The following is a 26,361-nucleotide window of genomic DNA, read 5'->3' on the forward strand; positions in this document are numbered from 1 at the left end:
GTTCCTCCGCCCTGGTAGGAAGATGAGGACTTAAGCGAAAACTAACCCATCTGATGATTAGCGGGTCATGCAGTCAGTAGGGCCAGAGTCGCATCCAACATCAACCATTAGCTTAAACGTAAGATTGGACTAGAGGGGTGTAACCATACATACCCTACTAATCCCTATCATAAACATAATGTAAGATTGAGCCTAGAAGGGTGCAACCATACATGCCCTGCCAGTCCTGGAAGCATAACTTATATCTAATTAAAACTTGATCTTAACATGATCATGAACAAACATAATGCATGAGGTCCCTTGTAAAGAAACGTGTTTTAAGCATATAATGCAACATAACAATAAGAACATAATAAAACAACATATCAAAGATACACTACCATAAAACACTTAAAGAGAATGCGAGATAAACTACTTACCTCTACTGCAATCCTTATTATTCCTTATGGTTTGGTCTTGAAATACTTTTGATTCTTTTTTTTTTAATTGTTTTCCAACAAAGTGCCTCACTTCCCTATTTATAGGGAAGTTTTAACCGACCTCCTTTTATTTTTTATGTTTATCTCTTTTTTATATATATATTTATCTTCTCTCTCTTTTTTTTTTTAATGTTTATCTTCTTTTATATTTATCTTCTCTATTTTTTTTTTATATTTATCTTTTTTTATGTTTATTTTCTTTTATATTAATCATTTTTTTAATATTTATCTTCTTATATGTTTATCTTTATCTTTTTTTAAATGTTTATCTTCTTTTATATTTATCTTTTTTCTTTATCTTTTTTTTTTTTTTATATTTATCTTTTTCTTTCTTTTTTTTAATGTTTATTTTCTTTTATATTTATCTTATCTTTTTTTTAATATATATTTATCTTTTTTTATGTTTATCTTCTTTTGTATTTATTTATTTACTTAACCGACATAGTCATATAATAATTTATTTTGTTTTAGAAACTTATTAGATTTTTCTTAAAAATCTTTCTATGTCATCTTTATTTATTTCTTAGATATTTACTTGTTTAGATATTTGTTTAATGAAGATTTTGTTTGTCAATTATTCAAGGATATCTATGGACCAACTTTTAACCTTATGTATTAAATCTAAAATTGGTCTTCTAAGTCTTACAAAATTAATAAAATAAAAAAGTTTCAACTTGTAATTTATGCACATACTTGGGTTGTTACATTTTCATATACTAATTAGGTGCAATTCAACATTTTATATGTAGTACGTTGTCATTTGAAAAACAGGTCTGTTCGGTAACTAATTGAATTTTCTGTTTATTTTTAATCGTTTTTGCTTTATTAATCAAATTCACCTCACAGTTTAGTGGTTAATGTGTTTATCGCATCTCTTTACCAGGTTCGACCCCAGTATCTCCCGTGGTCCATTTGGACATACAGTGCACAGGTTCGAAAACCTAATGTTTGCATTTTTTAATTCAATTTTCATTTTCTTATAAACAACTTCTACTCCACTTTTTTATGTTTATTTATTTTTTTTTATTTTATTATAAGCTATTTCTACTTTTAATATGAAATTAAATGCTAAATAATATAAAAAATATTTTTCTTGAATTTACACTTCATCACCACATTAGTTTTTATTCTATTGTTCATTTGAATTACTAGAAATGGTTTATAAATATGTGAGTTTTATCCGTTTAAAAGCACAACAAATATAAAGAGATGTTCTTTGCAAGTTAGTAATCTGTTTATATTGGAAGATAATTTTTTTATGACAATTTGTTGGATTCAAATTAATTGTTTTTATTGTTCCTTATCTCCTATAAATTATTTTATAGAAATGAAATTATTTTCATGTATTTTGTCAATATACTAATTTTTGTTATTTTTTCTTCAATTTTCATTTTATTATAAACGACTTCTACTCCACTGTTTTACATTTATTTATTTTTTTTATTTTATTATAAACAATTTCTACTTTTTATATGAAATTAAATGCTAAATAATATCAAAAATTTTTTCTTGAATTTACACTTCATCGCCAAATTAGTTTTTATTCTATTGTTCATTTGAATTACTTGAAATTGTTTATAAATATGTGATTTTTTATCAGTTTAAAAACACAACAAATATAAAGAGATGTTCTTTACAAATTAGTAATCTGTTTATATTGGGAGACAATTTGTTTATGACAACTTAAGTACCCCAAAGGAAGTAAAAAAATGTTAATTTGTTGGGTTCAAATTAATTATTTTTATTGTTTTCTTATTCTCCTATAATTTAATTTTATAGAAATGAAATTATTTTCATGTATTTTGTCGGTATACTAATTTTTATTATTTTTTTTTCATTTTCATCAGTGCATTTAAAAATATTGATATTGTTTTATCAATATGATTGATTTTTTCATAAAAATAAGAATATTGTCGTATAATTATATATATAAGATGAAATTTTTTTGAAAGCTTTTATTTTTTTAAGAAGTCACCCAAACTATCTTTAACAAGAAGAAACACAATTATCTAACATGATTTTAGTTTTCCAATTAAAAAAATCTAAAAAAAATTACCAAACTTTTGTTTTCTGAAAACTAGAAACCAAAAATAAATCTTCACAAACAAAAAACGAAAACATAAATGGTTATCAAACGAGGTATAAATTTTTAACTTTGTGTTTAATTAAGTCCCAAAATTTTTAATTTTCTAGCTAAAAGGTCTTTGATATATTATTTTATAAAAAAAATATTTGAGGATTGATCTATTAAATGGCAGATTGATTTTTATGTCTAAAAGAAACCAAAATTTTCAATCTTATGTTTAGTAGATTCGTCAATTTTAAAAAGATGTGTTGAATCGATCAATGAACTATTAGATGTAAAATTAGAAATAAATTTAAATAAATTTATATGATTTACTTATAATCTAAAATGACCGTAATTCTACTAGCATAAAATAAAATATACTATCATTCTTGAAATCAGAAGTTGGATTATTCCAATATATAACAAATGTGCGATAATATAGCTTTTAGTAGGGCATTTTTACAAAATGCTATAGAAAAATCCTAAAATTTAGGGCGGCAAGATGTGGTGCTTCTTAGGACATAGTAATGGAAAAAGGTAATTAATTATTTGCCCACTCTCCACTCTCCACTCTCTTATTCTCCTCTCTTCTTCACTCTCCGTTCCATGCCCATTCTCTTACTTTTCTCCTCTCCTAATTTCAACTCCTAATGATCCATCCTCCTATTCAAGGTTTCTTTGTTTTAAATGTTATTCGTTCTTTTAAAAATCGTTATGGGTTATTATTTCGCTGATTTCGTTCTATCTATCTTGTCATTTTTCTGCAATTTTCTAGGGTTTTCGAATTTGGTGTTGTTGGAGTTGGGTATTGGAGGTGTTGAGCGAAATTGCTCTCCTCTCTGAACTCACTGCTTCAGTGCGCAGCCCTAGTAGAGAGGTATGTGCATTTTCACTTTCTATCCTTTGGTAAGTTGTTTTCCTGATCATTTATCTTCATGATTTTCATATTGTAAGATTTTTCTCGTATCTATGTTACATTTCCTGGTTGCATATGTGCAATAATTTAAAGATGACCTTGGATTGGGTTGTGTGTATTTTGTATTTACCGAGTCTTGTTTTAATTACTTTTGGTCTACACTGTTAACAAGCACCTTCTCCCATATGTCATCCGCTGAATTTTGTAAAACAGAGAATGGAAACGAATTAGAAGAAAGTAATACATAAAATTCTATACTCGGTGAAAGAAAAGAGAAGAATAACTTCCAAGAATACGGCTTAGTGAGCATCAACTGAGACAACAACGTATTTTTTCTTTGACCTTTTCACCTTTTTCTTTTTGGTGGAATTTCTTGATTTTGTCTTAACCAGTGTTGTTGAGGCGATCTCAGGCGCTCGCCTATGGTGAGGCAGTGCCTTCAACAGGGTGCTCGCCTTGTTGCGTCATACTTTGCTTTTTTGCGCCATTGCCACAAATGGAGGCGAGTGCCTATTCTTAATAGTGTGTTCTGGTATCTTTTATTTAAAAAAAAAAAAAAAAAAAAGACAAAGAACATATCTCTGTTTCTAAAATAAATAGTTTGTGGTTTAGGTTAGTTTCATTTTTTTGTTTTTTATCAATAAAATCATTGCTTCATGTTATAATTTATTAATTGTTGATTTAAAAATATATTCTATTCATCTAGTTGTGATTACATTAAGTTAATAAGGTGCATATAATTGGATTAAAAAATGGAAGATTCTGCACTTCTTATTAGCATTTCTGACTTAAGTCATTGTAATTTTTGTTATAATTTTTTTTGTGTGCATGCTTGTTGTAAAAAGAATGTTCCCTTGTATTACTTTTGTTTGACATAATGCATTGAAACTCTATCAGTAATATTCATATGGGACACAAGATTATTTAGAACAAATTAAAAAAAGTGTAGACTAGTGAAAAACAAATAAAGTTGTGAATTTTATTACTGCAAAAGAATAATATGTTCAACCTTTAAGTTGCTTCTTTTTTATTTTTCTCTCTTTTTAAACATCAATTTCAAAGTTTTCTTTGTCAATAGTTGTGTTCCTGCCCCGAGTTCTTCAACCCCAATTATTCTTTCAATTTTGTTTGTTGCCACTTGTCTATTTATTTGGGTGCTAGGGAGAGAAGAAAGAAGGAAATTTTTTTATATTATTAAAGAAAATGTTGAAATGGTGTTGATTAAGTGGTGAGTTTATTCTCCCATTTTAATTGATCACCACCAACACCAAATTTCTGCAACTTTTTGACCTCTCTCTCAAACTCTCAGCTCTCAATTTTTATTATAATCTCACTATTGAAGGCTTGAAGCATAGTCTTCAATAATGTTCTGTAGTTATTGTACTAATATCAATGAAAATACTTAATGATACACATACACGCACGTATGTATGTATGTATGTGTGTGTGTGGGTGGGTGGGGGGATAAGCTTATGTATCAAGATAGTTGTTAATAAATAGAATTTATAGGGAGGACGAGCTGTAAAATGCTTGTCAAGTTAGGATTGCATTTGGTTGCAAGAAAATAGCAATTTTGTAAAAAGACTAAGATGTCTGTTAGGATGCCTCCTAAGAAGACTAAGATATGAACTATATGAAAATATAAAGATGAAGAAATATAGGATAAACCAAGTTCAAGGCACTTGGAACCTCCCGCTAGAGTATGCTAACCCAAGCCCTAAACCGCTCAACTATTTCCTACCTTCACTCATTCCCCCTTCTCCTATTTATAGTAATATTTAGTAACTAACTTCCTATCTAATTACCATTATACCTCTTACTAATACCATACTAATATACTTATCTAGGTATTTTAATTTACCTTGGCCTTTTAAGACACCTTGTCCTCAAGGTGTGCTTTCAAAAATATGATCACAACTTGGGCAACTTCTTTCTTCTTCTTCTTCTCTCTTTCTGTCTCTCTCTCTCTTTTTTTTTTTTTTTTTTTTAAAAAAAACACTAATCCACCACCATTTTCTTCAACCTTGAACAACTTCACATTTTTTTCTAGCTTTGGAAGTTAATTGGGCTTCAATTATTTCTCTGGAATCCAGCCCAAATTCCACCATGGGCTTGAATTTGAATTTGAATCTTTTCTTCTCTCATGGGCTCGGCCCATAACCAGTTTGTTGCTTATAACCCCAGTCTAGCTTTTGACATGTATTAGGTCCCACCTTTAGAATAAAATTGCTTCACTTGAACATCATAAACATTTGCCTAAAATCTGTTGCAGAGTGTTGAATACAGAACTTTTCTTATATTTCTTATGATAATTTTACAAGAGGGAGCATCCCTTATATATACACCTATGATAGCTAATTAAGGAAAACATTATAACAGTAAAAAATGTACATATGGAAAGAATAAAAGTAAACCCAAATTACAGGGAATGAAATCATATGTATAAGGTAAGAGGTGATTTCCCATATTCAACACTCCTCCTTAAGTTGGGCAATATATATTGATTAAGTCCAGCTTGATTTTTAAGTCTTCAAACATATTCTTGGAAAGGGCCTTTGTTAGTATGTCAACAATTTGCCTCTTGGTAGGTATGTAGTTGAGTGAGATGCTTTTGTTTTCAAACTTTTCTTTAATAAAGTGCCGATCAATGTCCACATGTTTTATGCGATCATGATGGACTGGGTCTTTGGCGATACTGATAGTAGCTTGATTATCACAGTGTACCTCCATTGGTTCTTCTGATTTGATTTTAAGCTCAGATAGAATGCTTTTAAGCCACATTCCTTCACATATTCCTTGAGTTAGAGCTCTTAGTTCTGCTTTGGCACTGCTTCTGGATACTACAGATTGTTTCTTGCTTCGCCAGGTGACTAAATTTCCCCAAACAAAGGTGCAATATCCGGAAGTTGACCTTCTGTCTATTTTTGAGCTTGCCCAATCGGCATCTGTGAAGATTTCGATGTTTCTTCTCTTAGATTTCTTGAAGTATAATCCCTCTCCTGGAGTTCCTTTCAAGTACCTGAGTATTCTGTATACAGTTTGCATATTGTCTTCTGTTGAACTGTTCATAAATTGACTTACAAAGCTAACTGCAAAACAGATATCAGGTTTTGTGTGAGTTAGGTAAATCAATTTTCCAACTAGCCTTTGATACTGATCTTTGTTAACCAGTTTGTGATTGTTTTCTTTTATTATGTGATTGTTAGTGTCAATTGGAGTATTAGCAGGCTTGCATCCAAGTATTCCAATTTCCTTTAACAGGTCAAGGACATATTTTCTTTGAGAAATGCTCAAGCTTGTTTTTGAGCGGGCTACTTCCATTCCTAGGAAGTATTTAAGGTTGCCTAAGTCCTTTACTTCGAATTCCTTGGCTAAGAGAAGTTTTATATTTCTTATTTCTTCTTCATGGTCTCCAATAAGGATAATGTCATCTACATAGACAATGATAATTGCTATTTTACTTGTGCAAGAATGTTTGATGAAGAGAGTATGGTCAGATTGACATTGTGAGTACCCGTTTTCCTTTATCACTCTTGAGAATTTATCAAACCACGCCCTAGGGGATTGTTTTAGGCCATATAGGGATTTTTTGAGTTTGCAAACCTTATTTATGATTTGAGTAGATTCTATATCGGCCGGTATATCCATATACACTTCTTCTTCTAAGTCTCCATTAAGGAAGGCATTCTTTATGTCTAATTGGTGAAGAATCCAATCATTATTCACAGCTAGGGAAAACAGGACACGAATAGTATTTAATTTTGCTACCGGAGCAAATGTTTCTTGATAGTCAATGCCATAGGACTGGGTGAATCCTTTGGCGACGAGTCTAGCTTTGAACTTATCTATTTCTCCATTAGCCTTGTACTTGATGGTGAAGATCCATTTGCATCCTACTGTTTTCTTTCCTGGAGGTAGGTCTATTATTTCCCATGTGTGGTTCTTTTCCAAGGCCTTTATTTCGTCTAATACAGCTTGCTTCCAATTAATGTCATTGAGGGCTTTATAGACATTGTTCAGAATGTAAACTTGGGATAGTGTGGTTGTGAATGCTTTAAACTTGGGAGAGAGGTTTTTTAGGACAGGTAGTTTTGGATGGGATGCATCGTACAGGTTCTTACCCCTTTCCGTTTTACATTAGGAAGATCAATGTCTTTATTAAGTGTTTCAGCTGTGGAGTTGGAGACATGATTTTCCTGTATTTCGGTTGGGTTTTGATTGAGTACTTGTGCATGTTCAAGGGTGTTCTTCCTTTTAGTATAGACTATAGGGTCTTTCCTACTTTCTGGTGGGCCTTGATTGGGAATATCTATTTAATGTATATAAGGAACATATGGAGCACTCTCTTCAAAGAGATCTAGTTTTTGGGTTTCCTCGCTTTCCAGAAGTTTTCCGTTTTCTATGAGGGTGGAAGGTTCAATGGTGTCTGGTTTTTTGAAGTAAGGTTGGGTTTCAAAGAAGGTTACATCCATGGATGTATAGAACCTTTTTGTAGTTCGTGAGTAGCATTTGTACCCTTTTTGACTTGGAGCATAACTAAGAAAGATGCATTTTATTGCCTTAGGATCTAACTTACTCCTATTGGGTCTATGATCTTGGACAAAGACTGTGCAATCAAATATTTTTAAAGGGACTCGAGAAAAAAGTCTATCATGTGGAAATACTTCTTTAAGTTTTTGTAAGGGAGTTTTGAAGCCTAATATTCGAGAGGGCATTCTATTAATAAGGTAGGTGGTTGTTAGAACCGCTTCTCCCCAAAAAAGGTGGGGGGTATTAGCGTGACACATTAAAGCTCTAGAAACTTCTAGGAGGTGTCTGTTTTTTCTCTCCGCAATTCCATTTTGCTGGGGAGTGTTAGGACATGTACTCAGGTGGGCAATACCTTTTTCGTTTAGAAATTTTTTCAAGGAAGTGTTAAAATAATCCTTAGCATTGTCAGTATGAAGAATTTGGATTTTGGTGTTAAAGAGATTGAAAATCATGGCAAACAGATTCTGGAATATGGAAGTAACTTTAGATTTTTCTTTCATTAAAAAAACCAAGTAAGTCTAGTGTGATCATCGATAAATGAAACAAACCATTTAGCTCCTGTTACATTCTGAACTCTACTAGGTCCCCAAACATCACTATGCATCATAGAAAAAGGATAAGAGGGTTTATATGCGCTTACCGGATATGAGGATCGAGCCAACTTTGCCATTTCACAAGACTCACATTGAAACACCTGACAACTTTTATTGAAAATATCTGGAAACATTCGTTTTAAATATAAAAAATTGGGATGTCCTAAACGATTATGCCATAACATTATTGTACTATCATAATTGTCTTTAGAAGCAACAAAAGTAGATGTACTAATATAATCATCTTTAGAGACAACAAAATTAGATGAACTAGATGTACTATCATAATAGTCTTTAGAAATAAAACAAGATTTGCTAAGACCTATCTCCTTGACTTGAGGCTTAAGAGCATTTAATATGTAGAGACCCGAGGTTTCCTTAGCATTGCCAATCATCTTCCCCGAATTCAAATCCTGAAATATGCAATAATGTGAGTAGAAAGTTGCACTACAGTTTTTCATAAACATTAGTTTACTTATGGAAAGAAGATTGCATTTAAGATTTGGGACATGCAACACATTTTCTAATACTAGATCTTTAGATACAAACACATTTCCAGTTCCCATTACTTTAGAATAGGTACCATCGGCAATCTTTATAGTAATTTGACTGTTACAGTGTGTGTAGTTAGTTAAAAGTGAGATGTCACCTGTCATGTGATTTGATGCACCAGAGTCAATAATCCAAGTATTACAATTTTCTTTGGTTGCATTAAGGGCCAAAGAAAGTTATCTGATTGTACCATTGTTGCTACGCTGGTTTCTGATGTTTTTTTAGTAGGTTTCGGTTGGCCGAATAGTTTTTGGAGAAGGTCCAACTGCTCCTTAGTAAACACATTATATTTAGGGTTGATGTTATCTTTTGATGATATACTTGCTTGATAGGCCTTTCCACGTCTGTCTCCTGTACCTTTGTTGGGCTTCCAATCTGGAGGTTTTCCATGAATATCCCAACACACTTCTTTAGTGTGTCCTGGTTTTTTATAGTGTTCATACCATGGTCTTGGTTTTCGTTGCCGATTCTCAGTTCCTGTGTAGTTCTGGTTTCGATTGTAACGGTTATCATGAGTATTTGTACGTACCTCATTACCAAGGTTTCGAACAAGTAAGGCTGATCCTTCAGGTTCTGAACTGGCAATCATTCCTAACATTAGTTTCTTCCTGCTTTCTTCTCTTCTCACTTCTACAAAAACTTCTCTGATGTTAGGTAATGGTTTAATAGCTAAGATTCTACCACATATCTCATTGAGTTCTTTATTAAGGCAAAGCAGAAATTTGAACACTCGTTTCTTTTCAACTATCTTTTTGAATGTAGCTTCATCTGCAGTGCATTCCCACTTATGGCTTTCAAATACGTTCCGTTGCTGCCAAAGTCGAGATAGTTGAGTAAAATAGTGAGTGACTTGCATATCCCCTTGCCGTAGCTCATGAATTTTGCCTTCAATTTCAAATGACTCTGCAGTATTTTCTTGGTCAGAATAAGTTTCATGAGTTGCTTCCCAGATTTCGCTTGTAGTTGAGAAGAGTAAAAAACCTTCACCAATCTCTATCGTCATGGAGTTGATTAGCCATGACATAACCATGTTATTTTCCGCTTTCCATGTCTTGTATCTTTGATCAACTTGGTCTGGGATAGGATTTTTGCTTGACAGATAATCTTCCTTTCTTTTTCTACATTTGAACATCATAACTGATTGTGACCAATATAGGTAATTCCTTCCATTTAATTTGTGATTAGTAATTGGAAGTACGATCCCTTCAGTATTGTTAGAATTTATGGATGCCATAAAAGATTGTTGATTAGCAAAATGATTAATTAAGCAGGAAATAGGAAAAAGGAAAAAAAAACCGATGAAAAATCGTCAAAACTGAAAAGAAAAATCGTCTACACTCGAGATTTCACCTGATTCGACCCAGAAAACTCTGACCCGGTCCGACCCGACTTCGTTCACGCGACCCGTGTAGTTTCTGACCCGTTCACTCGCGGTTCCGTCCACCTGATTTGGCCCAGAAGACGCTGACCCGGTTTCGACCCAACTTCGTTTGCGCGACCCGGCTCAACTTAACCCGTTCCCTCAAGATTTCGTCGATGATGCTGCCGCGATTTCGTTTTCGGCGATCTCCACCTATGATCCGCGACTACTCATGATCGGAGACGAGATTTTTGGGAATCGACACCCACGGTCGATGACTTCCGGTTGATGAACGTGTTCGTGGTCGTCGGATGAACGTTTTTGCTTTAGAGAATGTGTTTTTGCTTTGGGTCGGATGGTCGTCGGATGAACGTTTTCGGATTGTTGGTTGGGTTTAATGCGTTTTTCTTCGAACGTGAAGCTTCACGCAAGGAATCGATGGAGCTACTAGGTAAGTTTGAGGTTTTCTGTTTTCTTTTCTAGGGTTTCGGACGTGAAACTTATAGAAAAGATTTATAGGGTTGGCTCTGATACCATGTTGAATACAAAACTTTTCTTATATTTCTTATGATAATTTTACAAGAGGGAGCATCCTTTATATATACACCTATGATAGCTAATTAAGGAAAACATTATAATAGTAAAAAATGTACATACGGAAAGAATAAAAGTAAACCCAAATTACAGGGAATGAAATCATATGTATAAGGTAAGAGGTGATTTCCCATATTCAACACAGAGCAATTGAGCAAAACAAATATTGGGCTATTTTACGTAATCCTAGCCCATAAACCCAACCAAATTTAGTGATGCCACTCTTTTTCCTCCTGGCCCCACCACCTGCCACTTCACGTTGGTAGGGAATAATTTTCCCATGTATTCACGAAATTTACAACCCTTTCCAACCTTCTTCTCCATCCACCGTAGGCCATTGTCCTCTGCAATTATCACGGTGTGCCCAATCTTCTTCTTCCGGCCGTCAGTGACCACCTCTTTGTCATTCCTCCACCACGACTTCTTCCCTCTTCTACCTCAATTTTCTGACCACATGGATGTCGAGGTACTTCCTTTACTCCATTGTTTATCCTCCCATCTGCCACCGTTATCTATTTTCTTTTCTCTTGATCAAGACCATTCTTCCTTTGCAACAATTGACTACAACATTTTTTTCATCTCCATTCGTACCTTTACTTGCCGCTGGTGAGGCCCTCTATTTGGGCTGTCTTCTTTTATTTTCTTTTTCTTCATGGCCGACACTCTCCAATTTCTCTACCATCTCCTCCACGTCTCTTGAATTATGTCTTTGTCGAAGATGCACCTTTGGTTGCCTATGCCAGCGTTGCCAACAACGGTCTACCTCGCCCTTTTTTCTCCTTTTCTTTCGGGCCTTGTGGCTATTGCACCGCTGTTTCCTCCACAATAGCCGACGACCGCTCTTTGTAAAACCAACCTTTGACATGCCAAATGCAAACTCAGTCTCTCCAAGTGCTAGCGTTAAACTCCAACAACAATCCTTGTTCGATTTCCTTCCGTAACTCTTTTCGGTCTATGTGTTCGCTTCCATACGACATCAACACTTCGATTTACTATTTTTTTCAACGACTTCTTGTTCTTTATTTTATTTATCTTTTGATGATTCAAATGAATTTTACCCTGTACTCTATATCTTTGTTCCTCCTCTTCTTTTCTTTTCTGCGCCTGACTTTGCTGATAACTCCCCCTTTTCCTTCCTTTCTTCTTGCCTGATCGACCAACTCTGCTCCTCCTTTTAGGTGGTGCCCTTAGGTAAGATCTTCGTCTTCTAGCCACTTTTTGAACTCGTTCAGATAGTTTTCGAAAAAGGTTTTCTTTCTTTGTTGATGGCAGCTAGTCTTCTCTCTTCTCTTTCTATGTCTCTTTGCTGAGACTCCTTGATCTTTTGTTGTATTGCCTTCATTTCACTTTGAATCTCTAACAATACTTCCATCCTCCAGTCAAAATCCATTTCTAAAAAACGGTGATCTAGGATGAATGAGCTCTGATACCAATGTTTTAGGATACCTCCTAACAAGACTAAGATCTGAATTATATTGAAATATAAAGATGAAGAAATACGAGATAAACCAAGTTCAAGGCACTTGGAACCTCCCTCTAGAGTATGCTAACCCAAGCCCTAAACCACTCAACTATTGCCTTACCTTCACTCGTTCCCCCTCCTCCTATTTATAGCAATATTCAGTAACTAACTTCCTATCTAATTACCATTATTCCTCTTACTAATACCATAGTAACATACTTATCTAGGTATTTAATAAGGTTGGAATGCCTTTCCTTATTTTATTAACAGTAGGGAAGATTTATGAGAATGGATACAAAATTGCCAATGCCTCTCATGGCCTTAATCACCCTTACAAATAACTCTCCCTTCCCGTGGCCCCTCCTCTCTCTCTCTCTTTTCTATTTTTTCCTCCTCTAACTAACAATATTCCCCAGCCCTTATATTCTCTCAATATTTACTTATTTTCCTTCACTTTCTTTCTTCTTTCATAAACTTTGGTTATTAAGGGTCTATCAGTACTTTACTTTACCCTGGCCTTTTAAGACACCTTGTCCTCAAGGCGTGCTTACAAAAACATGATCACAAAATTGGGCAAACTTCTTTCTTCTTCTTCTTCTTCTTTTTTTTTCTTTGTAAATACTAATCCACCACCATTTTCCTCAACCTTGGACAACTTCATTGGTTTTGTCTGAGAAGAATCCATGTAGTTGACTTGATATTAGATAGTTCAAAACTGCCTCTAATCATTTCATAATTTGCAAAGATAAGAAAATCATCTGATTCTTTTGCATTTTTTCCACATAAAAGTCGAAATCTTCATGCAAGACACAATAGTAGTGATTGTCGATACTACAACTTTTAATTTCCATGATTTGGACAAGTTATCTGATCACTGGAGTAGTTACAAGAAATGAATGGGAAAGGTGGACAGAAGAAACGGTGAGGGAGGTGATTAGAGAAGATAGAGAATATGGAGAAGAGAGGAGAGATCATACTTACCATTCCATTCGTAGAGACTATGACTATCCCTAATTACTCATATAGGAGGTGCTCTTCCATCCCCTCCTTCCACAATAAGGGGCAATGTCCCGTGGCAATTTTCTTTCTTTGCTGTGTTATTTGAGTGTTATGGTTGAAGAGAAACAAAAAATTGTAAATTTTCAAAATCTAGTAGCTTGTCTTAGTGTCATGATCCCATGGTGAGCCACTTGTCCTTTTGATCAAGTTTTATTTTGCTTGTTTTCTTCCTATTCTATAAATTTATTTCTATTTTCCCTTTTTTTCTTCTCTATTTTTTACAATTTTATCCTACTAATGCATTGGTTGTAACGAACCTTCATTAGACCTAAAAATTTGTTGTGCCACATTTCTATAATGCAGCATATTTGACTAACATCATTGTTTCATATTCCTTGTATTGGTGGCAAGGTGCTTTCCAGTTCATCACGTTGCGTATCATATAATTGATCTACATTAAAAGTGCTTGATAATCGTAAACTAGCTTATTATAGTACTTTTTTTTTTTCTAGGGAATGAAGAAGAAACTAAGTGATACTGTTGCCAAAAGATGTATCGATTTTGATCCAAAGGCATCACGAAAGAGACATTCTCAGCGCTTGAAATCTCTTTCAATAGGCCTAGCAGCTATTGATGATGACAACGATGGAAAAATGAATGAGAAGGAAGGAGATAACAACACAAATAAGTTGTTTGTTGACCAATCTCAAGATTCCTTGCCAGCAGCTGGAAAGAAGTCACCTAATATAGGAGACAATATTGAATGTACACATAGAACTCCAAGATCATCTTTACAATTAGATTCGCTAGCATCTCGTAAAAGAGAAGCCCTTCAGAAGTTAGCTTCTAGGGGACAAGTTTCACCAATTTTAGATAGATCACAAAATGTAGGAGAGCATATCAATGCTTCTGAACTAACTATTCAACAATTCCCCAAGAAATGTAGAGGCCCTACTAAAATGAATACCAATGCAATTGAGGAGTGCAATAAAGTGGATATAACCTTCAATGAGTTTGGACAACCAATTGGGGAGGCTTCAATTGGGTTGTCTTCATTTCTAGGTCTACTGGTGAGAGAGGAAGTGCCTGTGACTTTAAGTGATTGGAGAAAATTGTCAACAAGTTCTAAGGAAATTTTATGGACATCGATTCAAGTAAGTGTCTCATACTTCCATATTACTTAGTTTGATTGACTATAGTATGTTTTTCTTCGTATACACTCAAAATTATTTGAAATATTGTAGTCAAGATATAATTTGAAAGAAGATTGGCAAAGAAAATATGTTTTCCAAAAGATGGGTAGATTGTGGAGAGCAGGAAAATCACGAATTGTGTCACAAATTCAATCAACATCTACTAATGAAGAGCTTGTGAAAATGAAGCCATCCAATATACAATCTATGCACGATTGGATGGACTTTGTGAAAGAAAAGAAGAGCGCAATATTCAAGGTAATTAATTGTCATTTGTGTTAAATATACTTCTGAGTACAATTAATGCCTCTGATGATCAACTTTTATGTGTGTGTGTATATATATATATATTAGGCTAAAAGTGAAAGGTTCAAATCAATGAAGAAGATGCAACTTCCACATACATGTAGTCGTAAGGGTTATGCTCGATTGGCAGAAGAAATGGTAGTGGTTACTCTAAATGAGAACTATATTCATGATTTAAATTTATTACTTATTGAATATGTTTATTTTGTTTTTAAGAAAAAAAGTTGTTCAGATTCATCAGCAGCGACAAGGGTTGTATTAGGGGCAAAAACACACAGGAAAAAGAAAGGAAATCATGTTAGCTCACAAGTTGCAGAAGCATTGGTAAACTTGATTACGAAATCTTGATTCTTTAAGCTTAGCAAACTTGATTCTTTTAGTTAATAAAGATGGAAAACTCTTAATATACTATTTTCTAAAAATAATGAAAAAGCACCAAGGCCCAGGGCTTTGAGCTTTAAGGCTTCACAAAAGGCAGGCGCGTCTTATTTTGTGAGCCTCGCCTTTCCAAGGCGAGGTGCCAGACCTACACCTTGAGCCTAGGTGCGTGCCCGAGAGGGCTTTTTAGAACACTGGTTATGAAATCTCAATTATTAATTAAACATACAAGTAATTAACGTGTTCGACATATGGTAGGAGCCTTTCTCATTTTTCGTGTGTATGTTTGATTAGCAATGTGTTATTGTTAGTTTTTGATTTTATGATTTTTTTTCTTCAGGGGGAAGGGGATTTATCAAATTTAAAATACTTGTTAGGTTTCGTTGGTTTTTTCTTTTCCTTGGAAGTGAATTAGAGAGGGGTAATCCTATTTCTTTTAGAGAAAAACATTTCATTGAAAAAAAATGAAACAAGGGGATACCTTAAGTACCAGTAGGTGATTACAAAAGAGATTTCTAATTGGAAACTAAATAAGAAAGATTAAAATTCATAAAAGGGTGCCTAGTTTTGCACCAATACAAACCAGTAGACAGAACCGATCCCATGAAACTATCAAAATAAGAAAAGGTATCTTTAAAAAGATGCTTATTACGCTCGCCCCATAATGTCCAGAAGAAAGCATGTAATATGGCTAGCCAAACGGTCTTCTTATTACCATGGCCTTGCAACCAAGATGTCAAAAATATTATCAGAGCAGACTAAGGGCCAATAAAAAACCTTCAAGATAAAACGAGAGGTAAAGGAATGCTGAAAAATATTATTTTCTCATATTGCTCTTAGGAGAAAAGGGTTTCTTAAATAGAAGAAATACCCAATTACAAATAAGGAAAGAATAAAATACAGCAAATAAAATACAATAAATACAATAGAGAATTTCTCAATAAAGGAAATAATTAACACTCCCCTCAAGCTGGTTTGAAGATATCATTCATGGCCAGCTTGTCAATCAACTTGTTGAATTGCCACTTTGGAACGCATCAACAATTTGCTTTGCTGTTGGAAGAAAGGGAATGCATATTATTCCTGCATCAATCTTCTCCTTTATGAAGTGTTTATCTACTCCAATATGTTTCATTCTATCATGAAGAATTGGATTTTGGGCAATGAAAATTGCTGACATGTTATCACAATAAACACGTATGGGCATTGTATGAGAGAATTTCAATTCTTCCAATAGTCAATATCCATATGCCCCCACAAATACTATGGGCCAACGCCCTAAATTCTGCTTCAGCGCTATTTTTGGCAATCACACTTTGTTTTTTTTTACTTCTCCAAGTAACTAAATTTCCTCCAACAAAAGAACAATAACCGAAAGTGGATCTTCAATCAATCATACTGTTTGCCCAATCAGCATCAATGTAAACCTCGACATGTAGGTGACTATGCTTCTTAAATAATATACCTTTTCCTGGAGTACCTTTTAAATATCTCAAGATTCTATAAACTGCTTCAAAGTGAACTGATCCGAGAGCATGCATGAACTAACTTACCACACTAACTGCAAAAGCAATGACAGGACGTGTGTGAAAGAGGTATATGAGTCTCCCCACAAGTCTCTGGTACTTTTCTTTTTGTTTTACCTCTTTTCAATTGCAGTTACCAATTTTAAGTTTTGCTCAAACTATCTTGCAACCAAGTAAACTTGTGGTGTAATACCAAAGGTCTAATTTTGAATGAAAATGATCTCCCTCAAATGAGGAGAGGAAAGCTTTATTTATAGAAGGGAAAACAGAATATCGCTTCTGTTTTTTACAACTGAATTACAAAACTAACAGAATATAGCTTATGTTTTTACAACTGAAAACTAACAATAAAAACTTACAAATTGAAGTTCTGCTATATACACCATATTCCACCCGTTTAAAATTCAGACTCATCCTCGAGGTTTATTAAGAAGCTAACTGGAAATCATCAGGAGCAAAGTAGGATTTCAAATATGCTACATTGAAAACTAGATTGATGTGAAGGTCAACCGGTAGCTCAATGCGATAAGCATTCGAAGAATGTCTTTATAGGACTTTAAAAGGCCCCATTTGTCTATCTTTCAGCTTGTTGTAAGTTCCAGCTGGGAACCTTGTCTTACGTAGATGGATCATTACAAGGTCTCCTTCTTTAAAATTGACTTCTCTTCGTGACTTGTCTTTAGTGTCTTTATAAGACTGTGTGGTCTTCTTAAATGGTCATGAACTTCTCGGTGCAATTCTTCTATTTTTCAATCATACTTTCAGCTTCAAGACTATATCCACAGAAGAAGGTAAATTGGCAAGATTAAATGTGAATCTAGGATGTTGAGTATATACTACTTCGAAGGGGCATCTTCCCGTTGATCTGTTCTTCATGTTATTGGAAGCAAACTCCACTTGAGCAAGGGACAAATCCCATTGCTTTGGTCGTGAACCACTTAAACATCGTATGAGATTCCCAAAGTTCTATTGGTTACTTCAATCTGGTCGTCAGTTTGCGGATGTGAAGTGGTGTTGAATTTCAAACTAATGTCAAACTTCTTCCATAAAGTACGCCAAAATTGACTCAAGAATTTCATGTCTCTATCCGAGACGATTGATTTTGGTATTCCATGAAGTCGAACTACCTCTTTGAAGAAGAGGTTAGCAATATAGCCTACATCACTCGTTTTTTTGCATGCTAGAAAATGGGTCATTTTGCTGAAACGATCCACAACTACCATGACTGCATCATATCCTCTTTGTGTTTTGGGTAGACCAAGAACAAACTCAACAGATAGGTCTTCCCAAATGGTTGTGGGGATCAGTAATGGAGTATATAATCCGGAATTTGTAGAAGTTCCTTTGGCTTTCTGACAAATAGCGCATCTTTTGACAAAATTATTAACATCCTTTCGAAGCTGTGGCCAATAGAATTGTTTGGATACTAATTCAAACATTTTGTCTTGGCCAAAGTGCCCTGCTAAACCTTCGGAGTGAGCTTCTTTTAGGAGGGCTTCTCGAAGAGAAGTGTGAGGGATACATAGTCATTCTCCTTTGAATAGGAAGCCATTCATTATATGGAAGTTTTCCGCATTCAAATAGTGAGTACATTTGTACCAAATGTCTGCTAAATCTTTGTCATTCTCATATAGTTCTGGAAGGTGGGAGAAAGCCGTTACTTCCGTGGCTAAAGTAGTAAGAATTAGGCCTTTTCGTCTTAGGGCATCAGCCACTTTATTTTCTTTGCCCGATTGGTGTTTAATGACAAAGTCAAACCTTTGTATGAAAGAGATTCACCTTGCATGCATACGGCTTTTGTTCTTCTAAGATGTAAGTATTCTAACGAGAAATGATTTGTTATAAGAAAAACTCCTTAAAAAGTAGATAATGTTCCCACTGTTTAAGAGCTCTAACAAGAGCATACAACTCCTGCTCATAGGTACTCCAAGTTTTTCTTGAGTTACTAAGTTTTTTGTTGAAGTATTCAATTGGGTGTCCTTGTTGAGACAAAACACCACCAATTCCTACTCCACAAGCGTCCACTGCTACTTCAAATGAGGCTAAAAAATCTGGTAATTTCAAAACAGGGCTTATGCTCAACTTCTTCTTAATACAATCAAAGCTGGTCTGTTGATTTTTACCCATATGAAGCTACCTTTCTTCAAACAATCAGTAATTGGTGCTGCAACGGAGCTGAAGTCTTTAATAAACTTCCTGTAAAATGATGCTAAGCCGAGGAAAGCTTGGATATCTTTTATTGTTGATGGAGTTGTCCATTGAGTGATTGCTTCAATCTTCTTTGGATCAACTTTAATTTGATTTTGGCCAATTAGGAAGCTAAGGAAAGCAATTTCCTTCTTAAGAATGTGGCATTTTTTGTGATTGACGTACAACTTGTCGGTTGTCAAAGCTTGAAATAAGCTACGAAGATGTTGTAAATGTTCTTCAAGGTTCCTGCTATAAACTAAAATATCGTCAAAATATACTACGATAAATTTATTAAGGAAAGGATGAAGTACTTGATTCATAAGTCTCATGAAAGTGCTTGGAGCATTTGATAAGCCGAAAGACATGACAAGCCACTCGAACAAGCCTTCGTTAGTCTTAAAGGCCATTTTCCACTCATCTCCCAATCTAATTCGTATTTGGTGGTATCCACTCTTCAAATCCACCTTTGAAAAGATTAAGGCTCCTCCAAGTTGATTGAGCAAATCACTTACTCGAGGAATTGGAAAACGATACTTCACCATGCATCAATTGATGGCTCTACCATCCACGCACATTCTTCAACTGCCATCTTTTTTGGGCGTGAGTAGAGCTAGTAGTGCACATGGACTTAAGCTTGGTTTAATATGTCCTTTTGACAGCAATTCTTCGATATGTTGGTGGAGCAATTCATCCTGTAGTGAGGTAAATTCGGTAAAGTAGCTCCTGAAACTAGATCAATGTGGTGTTGTATATTTCGCAAGGGGGGCAGCCCCTCGGGTTCCTCTCTTAGGAGAGGAAATTCATCGAACAACTTTTGTACTTTCGGTGGGAATCCATCTTTTTGTGTTTCCTCGGACTTTTCGGCAACAAGTCCAAGGATGTCAGCCTCCCTTGCTTTCATCAATGTTTTGCTACTGATTGTAATAAACAAGTGGTTGCTGTCTTCTTCTTTCACTTTTACACCCACATCATTCTTCTTGTTTAGTGGAAGTAGTACCACTTTCTTACCCATTCATTGAAATTCATAAGTATTTTCTCTCCTCTTATGCAAGGTTCGAGTGTCAAATTGCCAAGGTCTTCCCAAAAGAATATAACATACATCCATGTCTAACACGTCGCACACTATTTGGTCTTTATAGCTACTACCAATTGAAAGAGGGATGGTGCAAATTTCACTTACTTGCGCTTCGCCGCCTTTTTTCACCCAACCTATCTTGTAAGGATTTGGATGAGCTTCCACCTTAAGATTTAAGGCTGCCACTATTTTTTTGGAGACAAAATTCTCACTACTTCCACTGTCTATAATGACATTGCGCACTTTATTGTTGATTGTACACCTTGTTTTGAAGAGGCAATGCCTTTGAGGCTTAGAGTTTTCTTTAGGAGCGATTAACATCCTTTGAAGAACACAAGACCGTCTATCTCCATCATCTGGTTCAATAAATTCAGCCTCCTCTTCATTTTCTCCACTGTTTTCAGTCAACATTTCTTCTTCTTCCTCCATGTAAGCTACTGTTTTTGTCTCTTATACACATCTAGATGTGTATAAGAGACAGGGCTTAGAGTCTTCTTTAGGAGCGATTAACATCCTTTGAAGAACACAAGACAGTCTATCTCCATCATCTGGTTCAATAAATTCAGCCTCCTCTTCATTTTCTTCACTGTTTTCAGTCAACATTTCTTCTTCTTCCTCCATGTAAGCTACTGTTTTTCGCTGAGGGCACACATTGGATAGATGACCAGCTTGGCCGCATCGAAAACACTTGCCCAAAGAGGGCCTATGGTAAGATTTTGAGTTCTTTTCTTGAGAACGGCCTCTGTCTTCTCCTTCTCGGCCCCTTCTTGATTTTCTCTCTTTCCCTTTGGTCAAAGGTGGAGGATTTGGTAGGTCGGATGTTTTATTTGCAGGATTCACCTTCCTACTTGTGGAGGCTTCCCATGCTGTTCTTCTTGATGAACTCTTGGAACGAATTTCATTCACTTCTTCAACTATTTCAGCAAAGGAAATAGCCTCAGATAATAAGTGAAAAGGTTGTAGTTTTACCTTTTCTTTGATGTCCATGCGTAGGCCTCTAACAAATCTTGCAACCAAATGTTGTTCGTTCTTGCTCCCAATCGGTGGAATTCTTCAATATAATCAGCCACCGACCGTGCTATTTGCCTACAATTTTGGTATTGGTTGTACAATGTTTGCTCATAGTTGGGAAGGAGGAACAATTCTTTCAACAATCTTTTCATCTTTTCCCACAAATGAATTGGTCATTTACCATTTCTCCTTCGGTTGACTTCTAGTTGGTCCCACCAAGCCGATGCACCGGCTTTCAACTTTAAGGCAACTAAATGCACTTTTTTGTGCTTGGGAGTGTTCATGTAGGTGAAGAAGCTTTCCGTATTTTTTATCCAATCAAGAAATACCTCAATGTCGCGCTTCCTATTGTATATTGGCAAGTCGATCTTCATTTTGTAGTCATTCGAATTACTTCTCATTTCAAATCTCTCACCTCTTTCTCTTCTTGGCACAAACGACTCTTCTTGTTGATCATATTCACTAGATGAATTCCATTCTTGGTTTTCTTGATATCTTTCTTGGGCTGTTTATGCATTCTTGGAGGTCTTTCTTGATGAATTTCTTGCTGAAACTGGAAATTTCTTGGCCGTTCAGCACCACGTCTTCCTCTTCTTCCTCATTCTTGAATGAATGGTTGATCATTCCCCCGATTTTGAGGTGCGGCTGCCCACATTTCAACCCTTCGAGTAAGAGTTTCCATACTTTTTGGAGACTCATTAAAGTGTCATGAATTCCCTCCAAAGAGTTCTCAACGGACAGCAAGCGTTGTGTTGTAGTTCTTGGAGAGAGGGTGGGGGTTTCTTCCACCTCTTGGTCTTGTGTACGATCATCTCCTTCAGTCGGATGAGTTGCTCTTCTTCCGACCATCAGTCCAGGGATTCTTGGAGCTCTGATACCAATTTGGTGTAATACCAAAAGTCTAATTTTGAATGAAAATGATCTCCCTCAAATGAGGAAAGGAAAACTTTATTTATAGAGGGGAAAACAGAATATAGCTTTTGTTTTTTTACAACTGAATTACAAAACTAATAGAATATAGCTTCTGTTTTTACAACTGAAAACTAACAATAAAAACTTACAAAATAAAGTTATGTTATTTACACCAACTTGTCTCATTCAGTAGGTCAATAATAGACTTCCTCTGGTCGACCAAAATGCCACTTTTAGACTTGGCAAACTCCATGCCTAGGAAATACTTTAAGGTTCCCAGACCTTTGATTTGAAAATCATTAGCAAGGTTTTTCTTCAAGATATTCAGTCCTGTCTCATCATTACCTGTAAGTATGATATCATCAACATACACTATCAAAATAAACCACCTTACCACTCCCAATATGATTATAGAACAAAGTATGATCAGCTAACTTTGACTGAATCCATATCTTGTGACTGCCTTTCCAAACTGTTCAAACCATGCTTTCGGAGATTGTTTAAGCCCGTATAATGATTTCTTAACTTGCCCACTTTGTTAACCTCGAGATCCACCTCAAAATCAAGTGCCAAGTCCATAAAAACCTCTTATTCAAGATCCTCATTGAGAAAAGCATTTTTAACATCAAGTTAATAAAGAGGCCAATCAAAATTAACTGTAACAAACAACAGAATTCTAATAGAATTAATTTTAGCTACTGGAGTAAATGTATCTTGATAATCAATGCCATAGGTTTGGGTGAAACCCCTTGGCAACCAATCTGGCCTTGTACCTTTCAATACTACTATCAGCATTACATTTTATAGTGAGCACCCATTTGCATCCCACTGTTTTCTTATCTTTTGGTAGTTCGACTATGCCCCATGTACAATTTTGTTTCAGTGCATTAATCTCTTCCATCACTACTAATTTCTAATTCAAATCATTTAGAGTCTCCTGTATATTTCTTGGAACAAATAGGTTGGTTATTTTGGATGTGAAGGCTTTATGACAATCAGACAATCTATGATAAGAAAGATAGTTTGCAATGAGATATTTGGTGCATTTACGGGTACCTTTCCTATGGACAAGTGGAATATCAAGATCAGAGACATCAAGTAAAGAATTAGAAGGAGATGAAGAAATAGGAGGCATAGGAGTAGAGTGTCTAATACCTAGATCTTCAGGATCATTCATCGGAGTATTTGGTTGGTCCTGTAATAAGTCAACTGTTTGATCTCGAACTCTTTGAGTCAAGTTTCTTCTAGTATGAACTTGAAGTCCAGGATTTCGACTTGGAGAGTCATTTTGTAGTATTTCTCCCCTTGGAGAACTCTCCACACTTAGCATCAAAGGACTAGAACTCATAATTTCAGGACCACTGATGTTGGGAAGAGATGTAGTGTCCCAAAAATTATCTTCAAGGTTAGATGTCTCCCCTTGAAGAGAATTTGGGCCAAAAAAAGGTTGATTTTCCAAAAAAGACACATCTATACTCTCAAAATACTTGTTGGTCAAAGGATCAAAACATTTGTAAGCCTTTTTATGAGAAACATAGCCTACAAAAAATGCATTTAGTGGCTCGAGGATCAAGCTTAGTTCGAGAAAGGGGAGAAGTATGGACATAAGCAGTACACCCAAACAATTTAATTGGTAAATCAGAGAACAGTCGGTCATCAGAAAAAACTCATTGAAGTGATTCAGAGGAGTTTTAATATTCAAAACCTTAGACGACATCCGATTGATCAGATATGCAACTGTAAGAATGGAATTGCGCCACAAATATTTTGGAACATTCATAGAGAACATAAGGGCACGAGCAACTTCAAGTAAGTGTCTATTCTTTTGCTCAGCAATGTCATTCTGCTGAGGCGTGTCACGACACGTAACTTGATGAAAAATACCTTTATCTTGCAAAAAATTGGTTAATTGTTCATTGAAATATTCAATGTCGTTATCAGAATGAAGAATTCGAATTTTAGTTTGAAGTTGAGTCTCGATCATATTATAAAACCGAACAAAAACCTGTTTTACCTCTGACTTTTTTGTTAACAAATAAAGCCAAGTTAAATGGGTGTGGTCATCTATAAAGGTAACAAACCAATGCTTACCACTATGAGTCAAGACTATAGACGGACCCCAAACATCAGTATGAATTAAGGAAAAAGGTGATGAAGCCTTGTAAGGTTTAGGCAAATAGGTGGATCAATGATGTTTGGCAAAAATGCAACTTTCACATTGAAAAACTGAACAATCAAATCCTTTTAATAAATCGGACAGATACTTTAAGTAGAAGAAATTTGGGTGCCCTAATCTACGATGCCAAAACATTATAGTTTTTTTAATAGGAGAACAAACACTACTCAAACCCTAAACTTTTTTATGACTAGCAGAAACTTCATCAAAGTAATAGAGACCATCGATCATCCTAGCACGTCCAATCGTCCTCCCGAGTCTTGATCCTAAAAGATACAATGAGTTTCACAAAAGATAACACGACAGTAAGCATCCTTAGAGATTTTACTAACAGATAACAAATTACGGGCTAATTTTGGAACATGAAGGACATAACGTAACATAAGGTTTGTAGTCAAAGGAATGGTTCCTTTTCTTGCAATAGAGGTGAAGCTGCCATCGACAATGCGAATTTTTTCATTGTAATACATAGGAGAATATGATTCAAATAAACAAGAGGAACTGGTCGTATGATCGGAGACTCTGGAATCTATAATCCACGGAGATGAATTAAGGCAAGAGAGAGCTTGAGGACAAGTACCTGATTGTGCCAATGAAATGCTAGGATTACCAGATGATGAATTGTTCTTTAGCCGCTTCAAAATTTGATCAATTTGCTCTTTATTAAACGGGTTGGAGTCAACAACATTAGCATTAGAGGTACGTTGATGGGAATTTCGCTCACCTTGTTTAGAACTTTTCCAATTTGCAGGTTTTCCATGAAGTTTTCAACAAGTTTCACGCGTATGTGAGGTTTATTGCAATGGTCGCACCAGACACGAGGCTTTTCATGTGACTTGGTGGATTGATCAGAAGCCTTCATTGTAGTATTCTCAATCACCAATGAAAGCATTCAACTAGATCAATAGGTTTTACAAATCATAATGTTCCTTTGACTTTCTTCCCAACGAACTTCTGAAAAAACATCATTAATAGTTGGAAGAGTAGTTTTTCCTAGTATTCTACCTCTAACTTCATAAAACTCAACATTGAGGCTGGCAAGGAATTTGTAAATACGACCATCTTTAACAGTTTTCCTATAGTACTTTTGGTCCTCTGTAGACTTCTACTCATACGTATGAAAGAGGTCAAGATCTTGCCAAATCCTTTTTAAGGAGTGAAATTATTGTGTAACTGAGTTAGTTCCTTGTCGTATATCACCTAATTTCAAATTCAACTCAAACACTTGTGACTGGTTGCCCAAAACAGAATACATCTGAGTTACACTATCCCATAATTCCTTCACAGTAGAGTAACACATGTAGTTACAGCCAATGTATTCAACCATGGAATTGACAAGCCAAGTCATAACCATGGAGTTTTCAGTTTCCCACCCCACGAATGAAGGGTCGTCTGGATTAGGGGCCGTTTTTTCTGCTGTGATGTAACCGATCTTCCCTTGTCCACGAATATGCATCCGAACACTTGGGGACCAACGGAGAAAATTTCCCCATTAAGTCGAATGGTAGTTATTTGGACAGTTGGACTGGGTGAATGGACACGATTATCGCAAACTCTAGTGATGGGTGCCTTAGTATTTGACATGTTGCTGAATTATCTTCAAAAATAAAACCAATAAACCTGTAAAAAGAAAACAACAAACAGAGGCTAAACAACCAGCAACTTGATGAGACAACCTGCGGTCGGCGGCAGTCGGTGGATGTCGGCGATGGGTTGCGAAAGCAGCGGTCGACAAAGCAAACAAGATCGGACAGCAAAGACACCCAACGGACGGGTGTCAAAACTGAAAATGGACGAGCCCTCCTAGCGCCAAAACTGAAAAAAAGCGCGAGCAAATGGCAGCGGCGAACTCGGCCAAAACTGAACTTGAGCAAGATCGGCGGCGGAGAGCGACGTTCGGCAGTGCTTTAGGAGACTGACGGCAGCGGTGAACAATTGAAGGCGGATTGGTGGTGGCGGCAGCAACAGAAGGTAGGGTTTTTTAGGTTTTTAGAAAAAATAGTTTTTTCTTTTTTTGGGTTTTTAGGATTTCAAAACCTTT

General features: G+C 35.5%; 1 protein-coding gene across 5 annotated transcripts in view; it reads left to right on the forward strand.

Annotated features, from left to right (window-relative positions):
- Window positions 1-3,064: 3,064 nt before the first annotated feature.
- LOC120090469 overlaps window positions 3,065-26,361 on the forward strand; it is a 37,378-nt gene continuing 14,081 nt past the window's right edge. For 2 of the 5 annotated variants that reach the window (XM_039048157.1, XM_039048162.1), the window contains exons 1-6: window positions 3,065-3,219; window positions 3,323-3,453; window positions 14,066-14,707; window positions 14,798-15,004; window positions 15,101-15,190; window positions 15,269-15,376. In XM_039048157.1, coding sequence (XP_038904085.1) covers window positions 3,427-3,453; window positions 14,066-14,707; window positions 14,798-15,004; window positions 15,101-15,190; window positions 15,269-15,376 — 1,074 coding nt within the window. In that variant the 5' untranslated portion in view covers window positions 3,065-3,219; window positions 3,323-3,426. Of the gene's footprint in view, window positions 3,220-3,322; window positions 3,454-3,855; window positions 3,966-14,065; window positions 14,708-14,797; window positions 15,005-15,100; window positions 15,191-15,268; window positions 15,377-26,361 lie in introns of all 5 variants that reach the window. The other 3 variants (XM_039048159.1, XM_039048160.1, XM_039048161.1) reach the window with 3 other exon arrangements.

This window comes from Benincasa hispida, chromosome 11 (genome assembly GCF_009727055.1).
Source record: "Benincasa hispida cultivar B227 chromosome 11, ASM972705v1, whole genome shotgun sequence".
NCBI classification, from domain to species: domain Eukaryota; kingdom Viridiplantae; phylum Streptophyta; class Magnoliopsida; order Cucurbitales; family Cucurbitaceae; genus Benincasa; species Benincasa hispida.